Source organism: Trichosporon asahii, assembly GCF_000293215.1.
Source record: "Trichosporon asahii var. asahii CBS 2479 unplaced genomic scaffold scaffold00004, whole genome shotgun sequence".
NCBI lineage: Eukaryota > Fungi > Basidiomycota > Tremellomycetes > Trichosporonales > Trichosporonaceae > Trichosporon > Trichosporon asahii.
The window spans coordinates 261,733-275,652 of NW_014040920.1; the positions used below are offsets into that span (position 1 = coordinate 261,733).

At 58.3% G+C, this 13,920-nt stretch overlaps 3 protein-coding genes across 3 annotated transcripts; 1 reads left to right on the forward strand and 2 right to left on the reverse strand.

Moving 5' to 3' along the window:
• Positions 1–3,954: 3,954 nt before the first annotated feature.
• A1Q1_03372 (uncharacterized protein) lies at positions 3,955–5,394 on the reverse strand (the record flags this gene model as incomplete). The annotated part of the gene is made up of 4 exons (XM_014328234.1): positions 3,955–4,775; positions 4,829–5,117; positions 5,165–5,308; positions 5,362–5,394. 4 exons carry the CDS (start codon positions 5,392–5,394, stop codon positions 3,955–3,957), a joined length of 1,287 nt encoding a protein of 428 aa, XP_014183709.1.
• Positions 5,395–8,678: 3,284 nt separating this feature from the next.
• A1Q1_03373 (uncharacterized protein) lies at positions 8,679–10,435 on the reverse strand (the record flags this gene model as incomplete). Its single annotated transcript, XM_014328235.1, has 3 exons — positions 8,679–9,536; positions 9,574–9,728; positions 9,772–10,435. 3 exons carry the CDS (start codon positions 10,433–10,435, stop codon positions 8,679–8,681), a joined length of 1,677 nt encoding a protein of 558 aa, XP_014183710.1.
• A 1,564-nt stretch (positions 10,436–11,999) lies between these two features.
• Positions 12,000–13,651, forward strand: A1Q1_03374 (uncharacterized protein; the record flags this gene model as incomplete). The annotated part of the gene is made up of 3 exons (XM_014328236.1): positions 12,000–12,039; positions 12,132–12,602; positions 12,657–13,651. The coding sequence occupies 3 exons, from the start codon at positions 12,000–12,002 to the stop codon at positions 13,649–13,651; spliced, it is 1,506 nt and encodes a 501-aa protein (XP_014183711.1).
• Between the last annotated feature and the right edge of the window lie 269 nt (positions 13,652–13,920).

Here is a 13,920-nt window from a genome sequence, read left to right on the forward strand (position 1 = left end):
CAATAAGTATCGGGATCGGGATGCTCACATTGTCATGACGGACATCACGGCATGATTGCTCGGCGCCGATGACAGTGACACGGTGAGTGAAACAGTGGGCTCGGAGCCTCGTATCGGTGCCCGCTGTCGTCACGATCACTTTTCCACGACATTCCACTCTCGCCAGCGAGCACCACTGGTCATTTCCATATTCTCCATCTTTGTGTTATCGTCTTTAAAGTAAACAAAGTAACGTCTCTTTTCGCCCCCTGTCTTCGTTGTTTTTGGTTCTCATGTCGAATCGGACGTGATGTTGGTGAGGTGTTAGCACTGACATCAGTTGACCCAGTCGAGACATTCTCGAAGTCCTGGAGCAAATGCAGCAGCGCATCGTCTTCGAGCATTGGCTGGCGGGTTTTCGAGCACCTGGGAATTGCTGGGGGGGTCAATATACGGGAGTTCAAGATCAGTTGCCGGTTCAGCGGCTGGGACATTATTCACACTGATCACCCGGAGAGGCGGGTTATTCTTCTCTCTGCTTCCGCAAGATTGTCGTTTTCCCAACTACATCGAGGACACAGGCGGTTCCCTCTTCCCGCCTTTCTTTGGGGTGCATCGTCGCGGCGGCCGGCGAGGTCTTGTTCACCATCCTGAGCGACGCTATTCCAACCCATAGCTTCTCAGACAATAGCTTCCCCGTTTACTGCTCACAGCTACGCATTCCCCGACGATTGCGCACGTCTGTCCACGGCTGTCGATGGTCGGGAATCCCGGAGCGGTGGCGCTATCATCGGACATGCCGCTGATTTCGACTGCGCCTAGAATGCTTCGTTGCCACGGTAGTTCACGATGGCGCCGCCGATTAGCTCGGGAACCGGGTCAAACTGCACAACTAGCAGTTTCGGAAGCGTGAGGGCCATTGCACCATCTGCTTTTGTGGCATGGCTGTGCAAACTAGCACACTTTGGTTCTTCACTATTTGGGCTAGCATTAGCCTCCCGCACCAACCACTGATGGCAATATAGATCCTGCCGCCGGTACTCACATCAAACTAACGAGCAGCCCCAGCAGTGAACAATCGGGCGTTGTCGCACATACTCGGTGACGCAGTTCCGCTCGATCACCACCGTTGACTTACACTTGTTTGCAGGTGGTTGCGCTTGCACTAAGCTTTGGCGTGCTTGTGTCCGATGGCTTCGCTCTCGTCGTCATCTTCGGAGTGTCACCAGCGATTGTCGGCGACGCATTCCCCAAGAGAATTCATCTCTTTCCGGGGAAGAGCCGCACAAATGCCTCACGCTAACCGCTGCGCCGTTCCCTCTGCCGGGCCTCCTACCATCAGACCCGGCCGAGACACCCGCAGCTAGCCTAATGCTTTCGGCGCCATCACGGGCCCCGAAAAACCCAGCTGAGCGATGGCGTCACAGTTTGGTGCAAATGCATTCAATCCGTGGCGGTTCTTCCAGATGTTCGATGACTGCCGCGGCTCCCGCCGAAAAACTTCCAGATTTCGCGATGACGAGCTCAGGAGTATCGGCAGCCTCGGCGTTGGGACGATGGAAGACGATGTGCGATCCACGTTCCTCGGGTGCGTTCCGCGGTACGCTGTTGCACGGCGCCGATGAGACCGGACATTCCGCTGAGCGGACTTACCGTTGAGGTTCACTGGCCCGTCGCATCGTCGCAAGGAAAGGTCGTTGTCGGGATCAATGGAGATCAATGTCTTTGTTGATTATTCAGGTGAAGGGCAGCGTTCACACCTGATGTGGAATGTCATGCGTCCATCCTGAAGCCAGGCTAAGATCGTGGTGTACAGGAGCGAGCTGAATTAGCCATCCTAGCTCGGCACAGCACATACCATTTTCTTGTGCGCCTCCTCTGACATTGACACGCTTCTCGCACGCTGATCCTATTGATCTCCGCGCTATGTCTGTTTCTGTGAGTCAGTTTCCCTCTACCCGTCACCGCGCTGCCATCGCCCTCTCCAACGGCACCCCAAATTTGCCTCAGGACCGAGCTCGCTCTCTCCTCGCAACCGCAGCGGCTTTTACAGCGTCGTCATAAATTGTCCCTCGCTGCCCTCATCCCTGTTGCTCAGGCAACGGTGCGCAGAACGTGCACATTCCACACGATCGCCGTCAACGTCACAGGTCGCACCGAGCACTTCCGTACAAAAACAAGGTGCGGAATAGAAGCTGCGGAACGAGGGCTGGGCAGGGCATGTTGGGTGTGCTGTGTGTGCCAGGGCAGCGGCGAATGCCGGACCTCAGAGGGGTCGCACGAGCGCGGGCCCTGATCGGCGACGTTTCCGCCTTTTCTGCATCAACATCGGTGCTGGGTGGCCCCCTCTTTGCAGCATTGTTGTGAGGATGGCATCAAGCATTGTGCAGATCAGCCACTGCATGCTTGTGGCTCGCCATCAGCCGCGTTCCTAAAGGAGCCCAGGGCTGGGCTCCAACAGCCGACTGCCACACATCGGTGTACGTACCATGTCTCACCTGCGAGCCAGCGGCGGCCGCCGGCGGCCGCCGTGCCGGTGTCCATTCCGAAGAAGTGGAGTCAATTGATGGGCAAGCCTTATCAATCCTTCTCACAGGCGCAGATTACCGCACCAGCGCGGAAGTTACGGATCACGGATGGGGCGGCACAATGATCGCCCGAGGCATATTCGCAGCAAACCTTGGACTTCATACCGTTAAGCTCATGAACTCACTCCCGACGACGGCGAGTCCAGAACACTAGCCCTCATTCCAGGCTCGTAGGCTCGGTGCTCACTGTATGCGGAGCTGTTCTTGTTCTACCGTGCATGCCGTCTTGCACTTCATTCCGAGGGCGGTGCGCACGCTTATCGGGAGCTTCGCCTGGGTCGCGCGCGTCGCGTGCATCGGATACGCATTGGAGATGCACCAAAACGTTGGAAGTTCTGGATTCCTCGTCCGGGACCTGATGACGTACGTCGCTGATCGGGTGTCGGGCCGCGGTGAGTCCGTGGATCTGCCGTCCTCCGAAACCTATACGCCGAGGCAGATCCGATTCTACCGCGCTTACCTCACAATGCGTCGTATATTTACACGACGCGACGATTAACCGTTCAAGCGGGATGCCGAGCCGCCCCTCTCGTGTCCCTTCTACCCCTTCCATTCCTCTCAAACCCGAAAGAATGCATGCGTATGTCGTTCATACCCCGTGCACGGCATGCAGAGGTCAACCGAAGCGATCGACGTCCCTGGAAACCTGGAAACCTGGTAGAAAACGGGACACACAGGCACGCTGGGCCGCGTCCTCCAGGGTCGTTGATAACGTGCCGCCGGCTTGTCCATTCCTCTCCTGTTGTGATTCCTGAGCGGCCAGACCTGCCCGCTCTGCGCCATGGCGTCTTTCTACCGTATTGAGTTGCGCCGTAAAGATAAAGGCACAAATGAACAACACCGCGGTAGAAAGGGATGAGCTTAATGACCCCTGGATTGATCGCCAGGATCGCCAGGACCGAGATCGCCAGGATCACCCCTTGGGTATTGCTCACGAGACCACAACGCAGAACCGATTGTCTCACTCTGGCACGATGTCTCACGCTTAAGATGTCTCAGCCGCAGTCTCGGTCCTGTTGTCCTGGCACTGCAATTTACGGGCTACTGGCGGACCCCGTGTGCTCCCGGAAATCCAAATGAGAGATAAGCAGTTCATCCTGGAAACCTCTTGGCAGGTCCGAGATCCCACTGCCGTGTGGGACTGGGTCAATAACGGCTCTGAATGGCGATGACGATAAGCGGAATGAGGGCACTGCCGCTACGTGACATTGGTGGGGGTAAGAGCATTTGCGTTGCTAAGCAATCAAGCGAGGTCACTTCTACGTCCCGAACGGTGTCCGATGCGTAGCGGAGAACGCGAGGCGGCTAGCTCCACATGAGTTCTGTTCGGAATACAGCTCCAACTCTGATTTCATTCCCCCTTGTTCCTACTATAGGGATAGTCTATCTACAGGCGCGACTCCTGGTCGAGGCGGTGGTACTCTGAGAAATCCCTGCTCTCGTCCCTCCTGCCCTGCTTCCCGTTCCAGCTCCAGATTTCCCTCAGCTCCTCACTGAGCTTTCCCTCCATCGCGTCTGTAATGAGTCGTCCCATGATTGGAAGGAACTTGAACGCATGTCCGCAGCATCCGGCGGCCACGAACAAGCCCTCGAGCACCGGATGCCAGTCCAGGAGGAAGTCGCCAGTCGGCCGGTCAGAATACCAGCACAACCTGCTCGCCTTCCACTCCTTCTTCGCCATCTCGGGATAGACGCGCGACAGACCCTTCCTCAGCTGTTGGCGAGCAGCAACGGGAATCTGCTGGAACTCATAACCCCTTGACAGCCGAGTACGGGGTAGGGAGGGGTATCCCGGCTGCGGGTTAAGGAAGCCTTTCTGGTGGATGGCAAACTTCATAACCCATCCGGAGGCAGTGAGGGCGGGCGGGAAGACGTAAAACCCATTGTCGATGAGGCGAGTGACAGGGGCGTCCCGGTAGCGCGCAGCCTCATCTTCGGAGAGCTCAATGACACCCACCACCTGTCCGGTCGGAAGACAAGTGGAGGAGAGCTCGGGGAGCAGAGTCGGCGTCCAGCTGCCCATGGTGAGGATGACGATGTCGGCACGGTAGGAGCCACAATCCGTCTCCACGCCCACGACCCGATTGCCTTCCTTGATTAGCGATGAGGCTGTCCCTCCGACAAACTTGACGCCCAGCGCTCGCGCTCGTGCAACAGCAGCTTCGGTCGCGCCTCGCGCGTTCGCCCAACCGCCGGCGTGATTGATGTCTGTGGTAAGCACCTCTCACTGACACTGATTATTCCCACCGCGGAACACTCACAAACATCTTGTCCTGCAAAGTCGCCAAGTTCGATGTCCGGGTAGAATCCCTCAACCTCCTTCCGGCCGTGGAGGACTTTGGCACCCAAGCCAGGCGTCTGCATGCCCGGAGCGGCGTTGGCCGCAAGAGCGCGCGCGATGTAGCCGCTCTTAGCCTGGGGTGTGTCGCTCGACACGGAGACAACTACACCACACTCGTGGTAGTACTCCTTCCAGTCCTGACGCCAGAGATCCATTGCGTCATGCGCCAGACGGGCGTACAGTGGGTCCGAGTATTCCTGGCGGACAATCTGTGGTCAGTGAGTCTCAATCCGCGATAGAAGGGGAAGAGACGCACCTTGTTGAAGTCGTAGCTGGCCGCATCGGTCGCGGGAGGCGTAGCACTTCGGTCCAGCACTTTGATCAGGTGTGCCTGGCCCTTGTACGTCGTTTTGGCAAGCTCAAGGGCTGTCGTGGAACCGAACTCGCCGCCGCCGACGATCTGATGTTAGCTCCACCGCTAGTTGTCAAGCGCAGGCCACCAGCGACACCCACCAGGACGGTCTTGGGAGGTTTGATGTTAGGCATAATGTTATTGTAACTCTGCAGATGAGTGGATGTCATCAGTCATCAGTGCTGCCAGCAGTTTTATAGTCGTATTGGAGAAGGTATAGACGTCAAGAAGGTGGGAAAGAAAGAGGTGGAGGCGTATCCGATGATTACCGAGTCCTCGGTCGGAGTTCGCCGATCGTCCAGGACGTCATCTCCGCAGCCGCGACAGATGCCTGACTTCTCCGGGCTTATCGCTGCGGTCGTGTCGGAGTCGTCTCTTTTAAACACTCGAACGTTGCCGCAGCCACAATACACATGAACTCCTAATGCATCCGATACACAGTCTACTTTACACCTCGATGCCATCCGGGAAGGCGAGTGTGTCGCCCAACAGCGTCGCATACAGTCCATCCGCGCTCCAGAGATTCTGGAACAGCACATCCTGCTCCAGGTCCGCTGCTGGCATCTGGAACAGCGGGTTAAAGTCCCAGCTCAGCGCACCTGCGTCATCTTTCGGGTCCAGAGTAATGAGCGGGCTTGGCGCATTTGTAAACAGCGACAGGTCGGAGAACGCAAAGTTGTTCATAGAGTTGCGGCGAGCGCGCTCCCCACTTGGCCCCGGTCCATCCATGCCCGCTTGCTCTGCCTGCCGCGCCTGGATGTGTTGCAGCTGCTCCTGAATCTGAGCTGGAGTCAATTGCGGCTGAGGCAGGTGTGGCGGGAGGAAACCTTGCGCGTCCGGTTGGTTCTCCGACCGCATGGAGGGCGGCTGGAGCAGCTTCGACGCAGCGCCTCTAGCACGCCAGTGCTTCTGGATCCGCCCGAGAAGCTCAGCAAAGCCGTGTAGGAAGTGCTCATCGTCGATGGCCGCACCGCGGAGGGCGTTGACGATGCGCTCCAAAAGCCCAGTGATGCTCTGTTCGCCGTGCTCGACCATTCCCGTAGCGAGAGCCTATTGTTAGCCACACAGTGGAGCTTCGATCTCACCTTGTACAGGAATGTGGTAGCAAACAGGATGTACTGGAAGATACGACTTGGGCAATGCCTCAGCTTGCCCTTGTCCTCGAACACAGTGAGCGTGATCTCGATCATGCTCCTCGCGGCCGATAGCGCCTCCATGATCCACGGGCCCTCAACCATGTTCAGCAGACTCGGCGATGAGTAGTGAACGTCGTTGGCCATTCGCCTGCGCTTCAGCTTGCCTTGCAGAGCTCGAAGTGCCAGCGAATAGGCGTATAGCACAACGTAGTCGAGCTCGATTCGCAGCAGCGCAGCCTCCATACTTCCGTTCGCTGGGGTCAGCTCACATTCCCAGCGGTCATAGCTGCAACTCACTCAGTTTGTCTTGAGCAACTCTCTTCGAATAGCGAATCTCGAGCCTCAGTGAGCGCACGAAGCTTTCCCATGCCCCCGTTCTCAGAAGGGACCGCGTAATTTCCTTATTTGGATCTGGCATGTCAGCTAGCGGATGTCGCTGCTAACTCACAAAGATGATCCTGGATCGTACCCATGAGCTGTGCGATAGCTCCAAGCATGAACGCATCCGAAGCATGCACATCGCCTTCGCGATCGTTGACCATGGTGGAGATCGTTTCCCACCAGCGTGAAGTCATCTGCTCCTGGAAGACGGCATTGCGACCCAATCGTACAGCGATGCTGTCTAGTCAGTTGGAGAAGCGAAGTGCACAACTCACTGTCTGTCGGCGTTGTAGCAGTAAACCCATGTCTTGAGGGTTCTGGACTGCAGCCAGGGTGTCGTTTCCTCTTGCTTAAGCTTCACAACTTCATCGATTCCCAGCTCCTGAGCCAGGCGCACAGCCAGACCGATGTTCGCCCAACTGTAGGAGTCGTACCGCAGAGAAGGTTGCAGAAGCCTTGACTGTTCTGATCCCTCGGTGTGTTCCCTCGTGCCCGGCATCGACACGATCGGCCACTCACTCAACAGCAGCAGAGCCTCGACTGAACTGATGTTCCTCACCGACGGGTCACCATCGAGAACACTCAACAAACCCAGTCTCACCCATTGTGCGAGCTGAGTGTGAATGGCTGGTCCACGTCCCTCCGGGAGAACTCTCGAGTACCTCGCGGCAATCACAATGATCGTTCCTAGCAACAGCGATTCACTTCGAACGAGAGAGGGAAGGTAGCTCGGCTCGAAAACGTTTGGGTGAAGAAGCGGATACAGCGGTGCCATCTCAAGCTCAAAGCTGGGGGTCAGCTGATGGGGCAGCCAGATCGGCTCATACTCACAAGCTGCACAATGCCCTCGCCTCCTGGATACTGAGGAAGCCCTTCTCGATCGGTTGCCACTGGCTCCACACGCTTGCATTGTTATTGCTGCTGCCAGTGTTGACGCTCTTGTTGATGCGGGGGCCAAGCTTATACTGCAAGGAAGACGCCGATGCAAGGAGCTTGAGTGCGTCGCTGGGGTGGTGGAGTGACGATTTGATCAGGGTGTCTTCCTCCTCGGACCCATCGCTCGAGTCGCGTTCCCTGTCGCTACCACTGTGACTGTGTTCACGTCTCCTCTTGCCATCTCGACGTTTGCTGGAGCTTGGGCCCGCTCTGTCGCCTCCGTGAGGTGTGGCTGTCGAGGAAGTCTCGGACCGACGCGGAGCGGGCGGCCTGACCTTGGTAGGGGCAGACTTGATGCAGTCGCGCTGTTCGCGGAGGCACCGTTCGCATGGTCCGGACCAGGGTGCGTTCGGGTCGCCGAAGGAGCACTTGAGTTTACGCTGGATGGGAAGGAAAAGAACGGACGGCGCACAGGGTGTCGGCGCCGAGATGCGTTTGTGTCAGTGACCGATTCATTGGGATACTGGGAAGGCGTTCCGAAGCTTACCGACCGGCAGGGAAGACAGGCCCTGTACGTGCGCTTCGGCTTTTTGGAAACGTTATCGTCCTCAGCCATGGTGAATGTTGTTCCCAAGGTCGGGGATGACGGTCACGAAGCTGGTTGTCGTAGTTGGCGTGGATGTAACGTCTGGGAGGCGACGAGGAAGACGAACAGGTGCGATAGCGACCGAACGTGTATCACAACAATCCAACCGTCACGTGACCCATCGATCCCGCACTTCTCCGAGACTCACTCACGTCCAGGTGGGCAGGATCCTTCGGCATCCTCTGGGTCCAATCTCTCTCCCGAGCTCCGACGATTGTTCGCAACTACGACAGATTACGAGGCTTGATAGGCCGCTTCGGTGCATAGGAGGGCGCTACAAGGGTGGGATATACGCTTGGCACCGGGTATCCACTTGGTTTAGATCGTGACTTTGGTACTTCTAACTACAGAATGATCTAGATCGTCTAGTCCGGTGCCTTCAAATCTTCTTGCCGTCAACCACAATGAACTGCCAAGAGTGCTTGCGCACAGTGTGCTTGCGGTCCTTCCACTCCTGGGCCGAGTACTCCTTGATGGTTGGCACAACCTTCTCGGGCTCCTCCCACGAGTTGGCCGCAGACAGGTCGTCGTTGTACATCTCGTGCACGGTGACCTTCTCGATCTCGAGGCCACCGACGTTGATGACGTTGGCATCCCAGTCAAGCTCGGGGTGGCGGTTGAGCACCGAGACACGGACGGAGCGCTTATCGCCGTCGTCCTTGCCCATTGCGACGATGTCGATGTAGCGGGGGTTGCACTTGATCTGCTGGACGAAGTACGGCCAGGTAGGACCGTCGTAGTAATCCGGCATGTCGGGAGTCTGGAGGAGGTGGCCATCGCGCATCATCGTGCTGAAGAGCTGCAGAGCGTAAAACGTGCACTGCTTCAGCACGCCGTCCGGGCGAGTAAGGATGGGCGAGATGACGTTGCAGCTCTGCGCGATACAGGCGACAGCGACGTCGGCGCTCTGCCTGAGCAGCAAATTGAGCCAAGCGACAGTGCCGAGCAGGTCGGTGAAGTCGTACACCTGCTCGAGGCCGATGTCAACGCCAGCCTTGGTCTGGTCCCAGACGTTCCACTCGTCGTAGCAGATCTTGACGTCCTTGGCTGCGACGCCGCGGAAGGAGTTGTCGGCGTTCGTGAGGTCGATGAGTGACTTGGCGATCTTGATGCCTGCCTCTGCCGCTGCCGGCGAGAAGACATTCTTCTCGAAGTTGTGTCCCGGCGCAGTGAAGTACTCGTGGAACAGGGAGGAGTAGAAGTGCAGGCTGTGCATGTCGACGTAGGGGATGACCTCCTGCAAGTTAGCGGGGAAAGAATGGGAGTGTACGCACAGAGAGCACCTCCTTGTCCCAGAGAGAGAAGCCGGTCTCGCCGGACGAAATCAGGATCACGCTGGGGTCGACCAGCTTGATCGCGTGCGCCCACTGCTTCGCCTTGGCGGCGTACTCCTTCGCATCGATGTTGCCGACCTGCCACGGTCCCCACACTGGGGGTCAGCGACATCCCACACAACACACCATACTACTCACTCTCGTTACCGAGACCCCAATACTTGACGTTGTGCGGCTCGTCACGGCCCGTGTGCTTTCGGCGGAGGTTGGCCCAGTAAGTATCTCCGGTCGAGTTGCAGTACTCGACCCAGGCGAGGGCCTCCTCGAGCGTGCCGGTACCCATGTTCAAGCAGATGAACGGCTCCCACTTGTTCGCGCGGCACATGTCCATGAACTCGTCCGTTCCGAAGCGGTTGTCCTCGGCGGTGCGCCAGGCGAGCTCAACACGCTTCGGCCTCTGGTCGACGGGACCGATACCATCCTGCCAGTGGTAGTTCGAGACGTAGTTGCCGCCGGGCCAGCGCATCATGGGCACAGCTAGGTCACCGTCCGCAGCCAGCACCTTCTGCACGTCCTTGCGCCATCCTGCGCGGCCGTTGCCCTGCTCCTCGAGCAGCTCGGCGGGGGAAGGGTGCTTCTTGTCGTCGACAATGCCGCCGTAGATGCACCGGCCGAGGTGCTCCAGGAATCCAGAGTAGAGCAGGGGGCTGATGGGACCAGCACCGTTGTCGGCCTTGCAGCGCGCGTCGATGCCGACCGGGATCGGGGTGAAGGAGGAGCAGTGCTCGTACTCCTTCTTACACCGATTCGGGTTCATCTGCTGCTGGAAGTACAGATGCGTGAGCGGGAGGTTGGCGGCCATCGTGTCGGTCGTCTCTTCGTAGGTGATGGGGATGGAAGGGGTGGGCTGCCCCTTCCGCACAGCTTAAGAGTCATCTCGCCGGAACCCATGTTGTCGTTTGACCCATGAACGCCAGGTCACGAGATCACCGTGATAGCAGCCGGCGTTGGTATATCCGCCGAGCTGCCTGCCTGGCGAGATTGTGAAATGACGCCCCCAGTCTCGCGGCGCATTTCAAGTTGTCCAAGCCACGAACGGGAAGAATGAGCCCAGAGTTGCAATCGCTAGAGCTGCGGCGCGCATCTCCGATACGTCTGGGCTCGATTCGGCCTACGTTCGGAGTCGTGAGGATGGCAGAGATCTCAAGATGGGCCGTAGGTCGCACGAGCAGAAAGTAAGGGTAGCCCGGCAGGCGTCGGGTAAGTTCCCGAGCGTTATGCAGTCTTTTGTTGGGTTCCGTGTTAGTGGGCGGCTAAAATGCTCTTCTCAGCAAGGGAAGACTGTCACTGGCCCGGTCCTCGCCGCCGTTCTGACCAAAGCCCGAGCGCGTTCCCACATCTCTGCCCAGGCTGTTGATCACGCTAATGCATACAGCCTCGCATCTTCACAACCGACGATCGACGCAGTGTGGTTAGACCATCTGGTGTCGGTTTGTGTTGAAGATGTGTCCCCATGAGGGGCGCCCATGCGCCATGGCGACAATGTTTGCGCATGTGACCGGCTTACCCCCTGCAACCTCCAGCATTCCAAGCCAAGCGCGCAGAGACTCGTGCCTCTGCAGCTCCCTGGCATCTGGGGCATCGGCCGGGGAACGGACGGAGCACCAGCGATCTGGGCGTCTGGGCGTCTCTTCCTCCCTGACATCAGCATTTTGGGCAGCGACGCTGTCGGCTAATCCCCCGTGCGACCCTGAGAGTGTTACCTCTTCATGCTGGGCCCGGTGTATGTCATACGCCGTCCTCGGCGCGTTCATCGGCCGTGAACTCTCGACACGAGGGAGGATCGCCAGTCACGCGCGCGTTTCCGCCCTTGTCTTCCAGTCAGCTGCTGACGGAAAAGCCGCCCAGCCGAGTGACGGCCCGTCAACAGCCGGTATTCCCCGTCCCCATCCGGGTCGTGTAAACTGAGAGGTAGTCACGGCCAAGCCCCTCACCTGGTCAAGATTCCCGTTCGCCGAGAGATACAGATGCAATGTTGTTCTATTCTTCCCGTTCGTGTGCGGATGCATTGGCAACAGGTCCGCAAAAAGAGCGGAGCATTTGCGATTAGACAAGGGCTTCATCAGATCGCAGATTGCAGCCCACCAAGGCGGGCAGATCCAGGCGTGTCCCAGGAACAACTCAGCCGCACCTTCCGCATCCTCGAAACCTTGCTGCCTGGCCCCATGTAGGACCGCATGTTGCCCCGCGTGTATGCTCTGGCACTCTTCGGCGCTCCAGGGCCGGGCTCCGCTAGTGTCTGTCGGACGGTGGGGCCGTGGAGCTTCGGAGCTGGTCGCGCCATGTTCTCCAAGTTTGTATAAATAAAACAACCCTTTGCTCTTGTCAGTCCCCGTTATCTCTGTCTGATCGACACAACAGTCGCAATGTCGCCACCGACACAGCCCGCGTATGCGGCTATCGAGAGTGAGTCAAGAGCTGGCAGGCTTAGCCTCCACCGCCGATGCATGTGGAGGTGGCACTCACGCCAGACAATACTCACCCGAAATGGTGGAAAGACCCCGGTCTGCGCAAGATGATGACGGCTGTCGTGATGCTCTACTTCAACGCATGGACGTGGGGCTACGACGGCACGCTCCTGAATGCCTTCCAGGCTATGCCCGTTTGGCAGCAGTACTTCAACCACCCGACCGGCGGCGCGCTCGGCATCATCGCCGCCATCTTCTACCTCCCGGCCATCGGCACGCCCTTCATCGGCTCGTTCCTCGGCGACCGCATCGGACGTCGTGCAACCCTGTTCGGTGCATGCCTGTTCTCCATTGCGGGCGCACTGCTGACTACGTTTGCCACCGGCCGCGGAATGCTGATCGCCGGGCGTGGCGTCATGGGTGCCGCCCTCGGCGTTCAATCCACCATCGGCCCGCCTTTCATGCAGGAGATCTGCCATCCCAGACTCCGCGCAAGGGCGGCAGCGATGTGGTTCATCACCTACCAAGCCGGGACATGCATAAGCGCGTGGATATGCTTCGGTTTGTGGTCTCCAGAGCTCATTTTTGAGTCGTAAACGGGAGCTGACGAAGTAGGAACGTTGTCGTGGCAATCGCAATGGTCGTGGCGTCTCCCGAGTTTGTTCCAGATAACCGGCACGGCCCTGATCTGCATCTACACCTTGTTGGGCCAGATGCCTGAATCGCCTCGGTTCCTGGTCTCTAAGGGTAAGGAAGCAGCCGCCCTCAAGACGCTGGCGGACCTTCACGCGAACGGAGAACAAGACGACCCCCTCGTCCAGTATGAGCTCCAGGAGATCAAACTCGGCATCGAGATGGACAAGCACTACTCGTCGTCCTATCTGGATCTGGTACGCACACCCGGCAACCGCAAGCGTATCTTCGTCCTGCTCTTCATCGCCGTCTCGGGTCAGTTCGCCGGAAACGCCCTTGTGTCTTACTACCTCACCCCGATCCTGGAGTTGGTCGGCATCTCCAACCCCCGCCAGATCTCCGGTATCAACGGAGGTCTTGCTATCTTCTCGACTCTGAACTCGGCCCTCGCCGCCCAATTCGTCGAACGCTGGGGCCGCCGACCTCTCTGGCTCTCGTGCATGTCTGGCGTCCTCGTGTGCTTCGTCATCATCACGGGCCTGTCTGGCGGATTCGATGCGACCAAGAACCCTGCGACCGGTATCGCCCTCGTGCCCTTCCTGTACCTGTACTTCATGTTCTACAACGCAGGCTGGATCACCAACGGCGCGCTGTACACCGTCGAGATCCTCCCCTACTCCATCCGCGCCAAGGCCCTGTCGCTCTACGTCTGTGTCCAGACCCTCGCTATCGCGTTCAACAGCTACGTCAACCCCATCGGTCTCGAGCGCATTGGGTGGAAGTACTACCTCGTCTTCGTGGTCTGCGATGCCGTTTGGCTCATTATCGCGTACTTCTTCCTTCAGGAGACGAAGGGATACACCCTCGAAGAGGTCACGCGACTCTTCGACGGTAAGGAGGCCGCCGACAACGTGGCTGACACGGCACACGACCTCGAGGTCGTAACCAGCCGGAAGGAGGAGATCGAGAAGTACTAGGTCTGGGAGTGAAGCGGGCGGCCGGCCGAGCTCCGGAGAGTGACTAGGGCCGATGGGTGCTAGGGTTATAGGAAATCGTCATAATAGTCTTTGTCAATGAATCCATATCTGAACTACTTTGCTTCGCCACTAGCAATTCCGGACATCTCTGGCCTCGACTGCAGTGAAGTACAGCTGGCTCGCGGTGTACCCGGAAGTACATTCCCGGTATCCATCCGCAGCCTTCCGCTTATCACCATGACAGGTGATGTGACCCGGCTCGTCGGCTG